Here is a 9,637-nt window from a genome sequence, read left to right as displayed (position 1 = left end):
TTTTATTTAACGCAATATAATTTATACCAGATCTTGGAGATTTAAAGGCCTGAATAATTTACATTGATGTACATTTATTTTTGACAGGCTGATGAAAGAACAAAACATGAACTGCATCTGAAGATGACGCTGGTTCAATTATTCTTGCCTATACAGCTCCAACAATAGAAACAGACGAAACGGAAAAAAAAAAGGATGGGAAAAAAAATTAAGAAGTCACAAAATAAATTTCGGTTTATTGTCGCACAACAAATTTCACACATACATCAAACAGGCCACAAATAGATAGCAATTTAACAGACAAGAAAGAAAAGAAGAAAATTCTTTTCCTTTGACTTTGCCCTCTCATACAATCCAACTACGTATGATACAACTGATGTACATACACAAAGTTACTGGAATGCTTTGAATTAAAGATTTTTTTTGTGTGTTTTTCAGTCATTTTTCATTTGTTTTTTTGCTGTGTTTTTTTACAAGTTTCGTTTGAGATAACATGACATGGTCAAACCACAAGTAAAATCTATTTCATAGAGAAGCATCAACTTCAAAGCACCGTTTGGTAACCAGAGATCACTGTCAAAAATGGCTGACCTCCTAACAATATGTACAAAAATATAAAATGTAAATAAAAATACAAACAAATTTTTCCTTTTAAAGTATTTTGTAAGAAGGTAGAGCTTTGAAGTCTTGGTTGTTTCTACAAAATCTGCAGTTAGGTGTGTGTACACGGATGCTGGACTCTACTTGATGATGACCACGTTTTTTTGACCCCTCCCCTGATGAACAAGTTAAGGAAAGGAGGGATGAGAACATTTCCAGCAGTGAAGCTTTTTACACATCAGTCTTTTGCTTCTTAGGATCAACGTCATCCTGGAAAAAAAGGGTCAGAGTTACACACTGAAGTCGTTTGGTCAGCCTGAGGAATTTACTTTTATCTGAGGATTTCAGTAACATAAAGTATAAACTTGCCTCATCATCATCATCATCCTCAGCCGCTCTTTTTCCCGTTCCACCCTCAGCCTCCTCATCTTCATCATCGTCATCACCTGTAATGTGGTAATACCTTAGTAATTCATCTTTATTTACACATTTTGGTTGTCAATTGTTTCAACCCACAGCGGATGTTTTAAAAGCTTTTTTTTTTTACTTTCATTAAATAAATATACCTTCTCCATCATCCTCCTCATCTTCTTCAGCCACATCATCGTCTTCCTCGTCTACTTCATTTTCTGGATCTCCATTCTCCTCGTTCTCCTAAAATAATAGCATTATGGGTTATTAATGGTCATACTCGAGGTCTTTTAGCACTGAAAACTTTATGTTGTGAAGTAATTATTTGGAATCGTACCGCATTTCCATTCGCGGGAGCATCCTTTCCATTTTCCGCCTCCTCAACCTGTTTCTTTTCTTTGAGGTCCTAAATAAGGAACAAAATATTTCTCTGTAAATTCTTTGGTTGCTTCTCTTAACTAAACAGCTGAATTTACATCCTCTCATCTTCGCGGAACGTGTTTTCATTTCACATTTGAAACGCGACACTTTCTCTCTCTTTATTCATTGGACGCCTGTCTCTTCCATCCCCGCCTGGTTTAAAGACCACATTGAGGTGTTGTAATTTGATACGGCGATGGCGTAACCGCCAAAGTGCGCTGTAGTTCAGTTTATTATCCACATCATTACGCTTGATGAAGACACGCCCGCTAAAAAACTACAACTCCCAGATCACAATTAGTGAATATTTTAAGTCAGCCAATAGGAGAGCGAACTCGACCGAAAAGAGGCAGGACCGATAAACCTCAGAAAAGGAGAGAGTGAGTGAGTGAGTGAGAGAGTGAGTGAGAGAGAGAGAGAGCGCGCAAGAGGAGGGGGAACAATAGCGTTGTGCATTAAGGCCTTTAATAATTCGTCTTTTTCGAGCACTATACTATTGTTCTCTCGAGAATGACCATTACTATTAAGATGAGCAATGCTATTTATCTAATTATTTAACACGTTGAATCTCCGTATAAAAGCGCATCGTCCTGAATACCAGGATGTGCTTTCATGCAGCAGCTCGCTCGCATTAATAAATTTAGGTCATAATCCTCAGCTTTTAAGCCGGTTAGTGTCTACAACACGCCTGCAACGCCTTCTCACACACCGCCACCACTACATGCCGCTTCGCAGCGTCAGTGAGCCGTACATGAATAATGGACATTTGCCACTGTCTACGGGATAATACTGACCCAATTATTGATCAAACAAACAATGTGGGCAGTAAGCTGAAGCGGAAATCATCTCCGTCTTCCGTAGGCAAACAAGAGATGCAACAAAGGACAAACAGGTCAAAATGTTGTGTCCACAACTGGAGTAGGAGATCCTCGTATGACACCAGTGAGGACACCAGTGAGAAGCGCGCACTCGGCTACATGCACTGAACGGGGCCGTTCACCAGCGCGCGGTCCTGCGCTCTCGGGCAGCCCGACGGAGCGCAGCGCAACGGAGATAGATGTAGGATCCCGAGATTACATTTTAAAAGATGAATGAAGTCGTTGCGTCCTATAACGCGGCGCTCGTGCGTGAATCGCTTGAAGGAGCATCACAGCGAGAAGCAACCTGCAAATGCGTCGATCTAGTTTGTTTGCAAATATAAGCAGCGTGAAACAGAGCCGCTGCCTGCACGGGTGCTCGTAACTTCGGGTTTCGCGCTCTCCTGCTGCGCTGCCCGCGCGCGACAATGGAGCTCATCCAGTCCGCCAGACTGCTGCATCCGCAGCGGGGTTTCACCGGAGAAGTTTACGCACAAGCTGCGATCGCTGATAGAAGCAACTTCTTCATGTTTCGATACAGACTAACCAGTTCTTCCGTGAGCCAAAAGAAGAGCCTCGTTTTCTGTTATTTCCTGTTAATTATCACCTAACGTTATCCCGACGCTGTGCAAAGTAGGTTCAGGTAGACTAGATCCAAATAAATCTCATAAGCAGCTGATCAATCTTGTATGATGAACTCTGTTTCACCACAAAAAGTGAACTATAAGCTGAACTTGACAGAACTTAGAGGGCAACGTGAATTAAACCCTTGATAAAGTCCCGCTGAATGGAGCGTACATGTGAAGCAGGTTGGTTCTGAACATAATAATCCCTATGATACATTTGGGTTTTAAACACTAGTCAAAAAGAAAGCAGCTCTAACGTTACATTAAACATCAAGGAAACGTGCTATAAACAGAGGCATCAGACATCGTGAGGGCTGCGGTAAGTTGTGACAGATCGAGCTGCGGGCTGACGAATCACCGCGTCTCGCGGACTCTACGAGGCTCCGTCAGTATATCCGAGTCTGTATTAAGTAATAATCAAACTCGAGCAACTAAACCAAATGAGCAGACTGGAGATAATGCCTACGATCCCCTGCGTCCATCTCTTTCACTATACTTTTTAAAGAGGAACCGAAAATCCTCCTGCATAAACAAAGACCCGCGCAGAATACGAACAAAAAGCCTTTTAGTTGCAAATGTGTCCGTAAAAATCTCCACTTCACGAATTTACATCCACGAAGTCTTCAAAGTGACAGTGAGAGGACAAAACACCTACAAAAAATTGCCAAGAATATCCCAATAAGCTGTATGCTGATTTCCATTCCACAATCCATATTTCATACAGCCCGTCTGCTCATATGAATAAAAAGCAGCATCTCTACAAATCAGTGTAAGCCGAAGTTGTATTCATTACCTTTGCGGAGACTTCCTTGCTGGTATCGACTTTTGTGTCAGCCATTTTTCCTAAATGTTAAGATTATAATGGGGTCTCGGAATAAAATAATATAAAGAGAAATACGAGATGCGAATGATAAAAAAGACTACTAGGGTCTGTAGCGAGCTCAGACGGCGGCAGAGCAGTTTTATAGAAGGAAGGCGGAGCTCGGAGGCGGGCCCTGTTCATTGATTGGTCAACATGCCAGCGACTCTGCTTCGCAGATTGGTCTTGATGGAACAATGGACAGTATTTCTACAAAGTCGGACCCCGCCTTCAAACCAGCCTCTGACTCATTTATGTGTGGAATAACTGTCGATATATACTATCCTGGTCAACCTCACAATGATGGATGGCCTAGATGGACTCAATGGCTAAAAAAACAAAACAAACAAAAACAACAACGATTTCACAAAGAGAAAGCCAGCCAGGTCTAGTGTGTTATGCATGCTTCCTGATGTGTTATTACATTTAGTGACATTTAATTGTCATCATACAATCTTTTATCACCCCGTTATTCATAAACACTGTTAAAATTTCACAAAACGCTGTCTTGTAAACTATACAAACATGTATTTAATCGGTATGCAAGCACAGAGGTTACAAATACTATTTAAATGACCATTTATTTGTTTTAGGAAGCGCATAATCATTTTCTTTATCTGAACGAAAGGTCACGCTGAATGAATATAATATTGCGGCAGTTTGTGGACGCCCCACTGGTGAAACCTGCTCAACATTTGACTGACAGTTCTTAAAACCCGCCTCTTTACCAATGTTTCCACTGGTAAGTGGGTAGCCTTTGTAAAATATTATCCTAAGGAGTTGTGTAGGGTTTTACACACGATATAGTTAAGAAATAATACAAAAATAATACACAGTTGGTTCTTTTATTCAGAACAAGACAAAAGTCGCGATTTTAGATGCCTGATGTTAAGCGGAATCTCACTCGCACTTGCAAACATAAATGATTCGAATGCCTGATGAAAAACAACGGATAATCTCAGTAAACGCAGTGTTTTATAGACATACATTTCGACGTTTAGATAGGCTATGAAATTTAAAACCTGCACGCTGCGGGGAAAATGTAATGGTGTACGTCTTTACCTCACCAACATGGCCGATTGAAATTCCATATGGCGTCTTAAAGTCTTCTTATTGGCTGATTGGGTCGAACGAACACAGACTTGACGCTTTGCGAGCGATGATTGGATAAAGCCAACGTCAATCAACTGACGTATTGTTTTTAAGGTGCTAAAGAAAACATGGAACTGGAGCGTTGTCTTTTCCCTTTTCATTTCTCCCTTTTCATGTCAAGGACAGATAAAAGGTGTTAGCAAACACACGCTCAGGACTGGATTTTCGCAAGGGTAATTACTAACAGGTTACTTATTGTCATCATTTAGTCGACGCATTTATTTAAAGAGACTTGCAAATGAGACATATCCCAAGCTATTTATCTCACTAACAAAACAGTTGCAGTAGCGCTAAGTTTATAGAGAGCTGTAGTGTAGTAGCTACAAACGTTACAGAAGTAAAAATTATTATTATTATTTGCACAATACAGTATTTAACGAGGCATTAAAATGAGATTTAAAAACTGCAACCTTGTCATCTAATCACATAATTTATTTGCTTAATTACTATCACTAATAACTTTAAGTATACTTATCAGTATTCTGTATGCTTTGTCATTTAGCAGGCACTTTGCATTTGCTACAGTAACTGCATATATGGATCAAACTAAAGTTTAGTGCCTCGCTCAAGGGCAAAATGATGAGCAAAATCTCCCTACACACCACTTCCTGGGTCACACTATTTGAAATTAAACCTGCAACCTTTGCATTAGCAGCATACACTCCTGACCATCCAGACACATCCATTTGTCTCTGTCTCATGCATTTATAATCCGTCATTAAAGAAAACACAACTGTTACATATCAACTACTCATTCAGTAATGGAATGAATAAATGTTTGATGGTATCAAATTTAAATACAGTACATTCATCAATCAGTTCTAGACGATCTGGGATGATTCTGCACAAGTTATAGTCAATTTTTGAACAAAAAATACACTTTTTGATAAAGCTATTTAAAGAAAAATAAGAAAATCATATTATTATACTGTAAATAAGTATTACAATTATAAAACTACATAATATTAGGATATAATTTAGTACTACTGATACAAAATAAAAAATAATAGTAAATGCAAAACTGTTTACTATATCAAATACAGTGTGTTTAAAGACATTTGCATCTGCCAAAATTCTCATCAATGTAAAGATCTGCAAAATGTTTGTGACACCCCCTGGAGCGCTGAAACAATCCTCCACTCAATCTCTCTCTCTAGCAGATCATTCTCCACCATTACCTCTGCTATAAAGCTACTCCTACAACAAACTGTGAGAGGGATTGCTCAGTGATCTCTGGCATCTAAATGGAGTCTTTTCCTGTCTGCAACAATAATAACCAATCTGGAAATCCCCCTGCTTTGCTGCCGTCTGGTATGGTTGGTCACGTGATTTAACGCAGTCCCAGGGGCTCAGAGCCCTATTGCCCTGGTCTCTTGGATGGTCCTGTTTACTTACACCATCTTATTGCTGCTGAGAATTCACAAATGGCCTCGGGACTAAAATATGGTCATCCCCTGTTCATTACTGCCCAGGTCATCTAGTAGCACAAAATATCGAGGAAGAGTAATTGGATTAATTTAGTATATTATCATTATAGATTTGTTAAAGATGTTCTTGCTCTTCTATAACACACACATGCACAAACACACAGATATATGCGCTGTGCACTTGTATACAGTCTAGTTTATAAACTGTGTATATACACTCACCGGCCACTTTATTAGGTACACCTGTACAACTGCTCGTTAATGCAAATTTCTAATCAGCCAATCGCATGGCAGCAACTCAATGCATTTAGGCATGTACACATGATCAAGATGATCTGCTGCAGTTAAAACCGAGCATCACAATGAGAAAGAAAGGTGATTTAAGTGACTTTGAATGTGGCATTGTTATTGGTGCCAGACGGGTTTGTCTGAGTATTTCAAAAACTCCTGATCTACTGGGATTTTCACGCAAAACCATCTCTAGGGTTTACAGAAAATGGTCTGAAAAAGATAAAATATCTAGTGAGCGGCAGTTCTGTGGGCGCAACTGCCTTGTTGATGCCAGAGGTCTGAGGAGAATAGCCTGACTGTTTTGAGTTGATAGAAAGGCAAAAGTAACTATGTTCCATCCACCTATATTCATGCACATTTTAGATATACGCATAAAAACAGGTTGATGGTAATGCCAAGATGTGCATACATTTTAAAAATGTGCATAAAAAACGTATGCGCATAACTGAGTAGGATAAACTTTTTATTTGATAAGAAAAGATGCGTATAAACTATGATAGAAACACTTTTACCGTACAAATTCCAGGATGTGCATTAAAAAAAGGTCCTGTGATTTTGTTATAAGAGATTAAAATGTGCGAATGGCCAAACCAGCAGGCTGAGCACACTAAAACATCTAAAATGTTGTTTTAGTCATTCTAAAATGCCTTAACTATCTAATTATTAGTGTAATTTTATTATTAATTACCTCCAGAATCAAGAGCGACTTTGCTCCACGTCTCATGACTACAAATGCCACCACACATTCACTGCATGCCAGTATTTCCTTCTGAGGCGCAAGTCCTTTGTTAAATGAAGAAAAGATTCATGCAGCTTCTCCTACCACAACAAACTGTTGATATTTGGCACCAGATAATCAGGAAGTGGCGATTTGTTCGATTTCGACTCATTGGATGGAAAGCTGCATTATTCGCACATCTTTTATGCGATAATCTTTTTGTGCATAAAGTTAATTCGCATTTTTGGATGGAAACATAGCTAGTAACTCAACCACTCATTAACTAAGGTATGCAGAAGAGCATCTCTGAATGCAAACATGTCCAACCTTAAGGCAGATGGGCTACATCAGCAGAAGACTACACCAGGTGCCACTCCTGTGAGGAGGCTACAATGCAAAGGATAATGTGCCATGTCATAAAGAATGAATCATCTCATACTGTTTTTTTTTTTTAACATGACAATGAGTTCACTGTACTCAAATAGCCTCCACAGTCACCAGATCTCAATCCAATAGATCACCTTTGGGATGTGGTGGAATGGGAGATTCGCATCATGGATATGCCACCGACAATTCTGCAGTGATGCTATCATGTCAATATGGACCAAAATCTTAGAAGAATATTTCCAGTACCTTGTTGAATCAAGGCCATGAAGGATTAAGACAGTTCTGAAGGCAAAAGGGGGTCCAATCTGGTACTAGTAAGGTGTACCTAATAAAATGAGCGTACATTATATTCTTTAATTGTTCTTGTTATTTTCAGATGTTTAATGTTGTGCATTGAAGAGTATAATTGCAAAAAAAATCATGATTAATGGAAATAACTAAAACGAAGATACTCAATGTATAAAAAAATTCTAATATTGGTGGTGGTTATTTGTTTTCAAATAGAACAGAAGCAAATAAATCTTCAAATAATGACAGTATTTTTGGGGGAAGTACCTTTTTACTCTAGCATGCGGACTGAGTGTGCATATTTTTTTTAATATCACATTGAATGTTTATTAATATTTATAAAGCACATATTAATGCTTTATTTTAAATCATTTAAACCTAACCCATAGTAACCCTTATTAACTATCAATAGGCAGTGAGAGTTAACTTAGGGAATACTTGAATATGTAAATATCTGTTACCAAATTTTATGTTTTATAAAAATTAAAAAAAAAAACTACATTTAACAGCTAATAATTCATCCAATTTTAAAGAAAAAGTCTTCTGTCAGATAATCAGCGGTACACAAAGGTAAGAAGTTTTTTTTTTCTTAGTCTACTGATTGTTTGTCCATCTACACATTTCAATGTTGTTCAGAAGAATGAAAAAGCCACATCAGCAAAAAACATGTTGGTCAAGTGTAATGTTACACTATTAACATAATCCGCACACAATGTGAGCGTCTGTTCACTCGAGTAACAGCAGCACAACATTATTTCCATATCTTAAATAAATACTGTTTAGTAAAATGGGATCTTTGAATATTTACCAAAAGCCTCCTCAAACCCTTGTGCACAGCAAGGCTTTTCAAAGGAAGAGTTCATACATGATCTGGGATTCTTCCCTTTTTTTTCTGGTCCTCCAATTTCCTAATCTAGTAAGGGCAGGAGTGCAGACGCTCTGCCTCCAGCGTTTTCCCCCCTCTCCCATTTTTCATTTTTATTTAAATATAGGCTTCACTCCTCCTGCAGCAGCTGGTCTTACAGTTTTCCCACAGCTGGGATAAAGTATGTGGCCAGTGCTTTAATTCAGAGTAGCCACACATTAGGTGTTCATGCGCTCTATACTCCTCTTTTCCTATCTCCTTTTATTATCAAATTTAATATCTGCCATTAAACTAGAATTTTTTTTTGCAAACATTTGGAAAAAGGTCCAAAATGACACTACATTCGTCTTTGGCTAGCTTTAAGCATCATGAAAGCACTGATTAGGAATTTTGTCTGCAGTCGATGAGGCAGAAATCAATGCAATTGATGCATGCAGCATGCGACCCCATGACCCTGAGCTCTGTGCTGTGTCTCTTTGCGTTTCATGTGTAATTGAGCGTGTCAAAGGCTTATTCCACCAGTTTATTCATGGCTATTCATCACCTGCCTTATGTACACTGTGACTGAATCTTGATTATTATTAAAATAATTGTTTTTGTGAATCTAAAATGATAAAAATGATTTTATTAAGCACCTTGTATGACACTCTTAACCCAAACATTATAATAAAGTTGAAATCCATTGTCTTAAACCCCTTTTTTTTTTAAAAGAGTGGAACTAAACATGTTTCATGAA

General features: G+C 38.4%; 1 protein-coding gene and 1 long non-coding RNA gene across 3 annotated transcripts; one reads left to right on the top strand and one right to left on the bottom strand.

Moving 5' to 3' along the window:
- Nucleotides 1-3,833, bottom strand: ptmaa (prothymosin alpha a). The gene is given in 5 exon segments (NM_194376.2): nucleotides 1-870; nucleotides 970-1,046; nucleotides 1,167-1,254; nucleotides 1,349-1,417; nucleotides 3,708-3,833. Coding segments are annotated over 5 exon segments (318 nt in total). The 5' UTR covers nucleotides 3,753-3,833; the 3' UTR covers nucleotides 1-831.
- Nucleotides 3,834-4,970: 1,137 nt separating this feature from the next.
- On the top strand, nucleotides 4,971-8,287 carry LOC147836380 (uncharacterized). 2 transcript variants are annotated; one of them, XR_015493761.1, is made up of 2 exons: nucleotides 4,971-5,098; nucleotides 6,086-8,287. It is a non-coding gene; the product is annotated as an uncharacterized LOC147836380 (long non-coding RNA). The 2 variants fall into 2 exon arrangements; XR_015493760.1 differs by having other exon boundaries at nucleotides 6,083-8,287.
- Nucleotides 8,288-9,637: the final 1,350 nt, after the last annotated feature.

Source organism: Danio rerio, chromosome 6 (assembly GCF_052040795.2).
Source record: "Danio rerio strain M-AB ecotype USA chromosome 6, GRCz13ab, whole genome shotgun sequence".
NCBI classification, from domain to species: Eukaryota; Metazoa; Chordata; class Actinopteri; order Cypriniformes; family Danionidae; genus Danio; species Danio rerio.
Note: the sequence above shows the minus strand (reverse complement) of the source record. Positions and strands in the feature narration are given on the sequence as shown.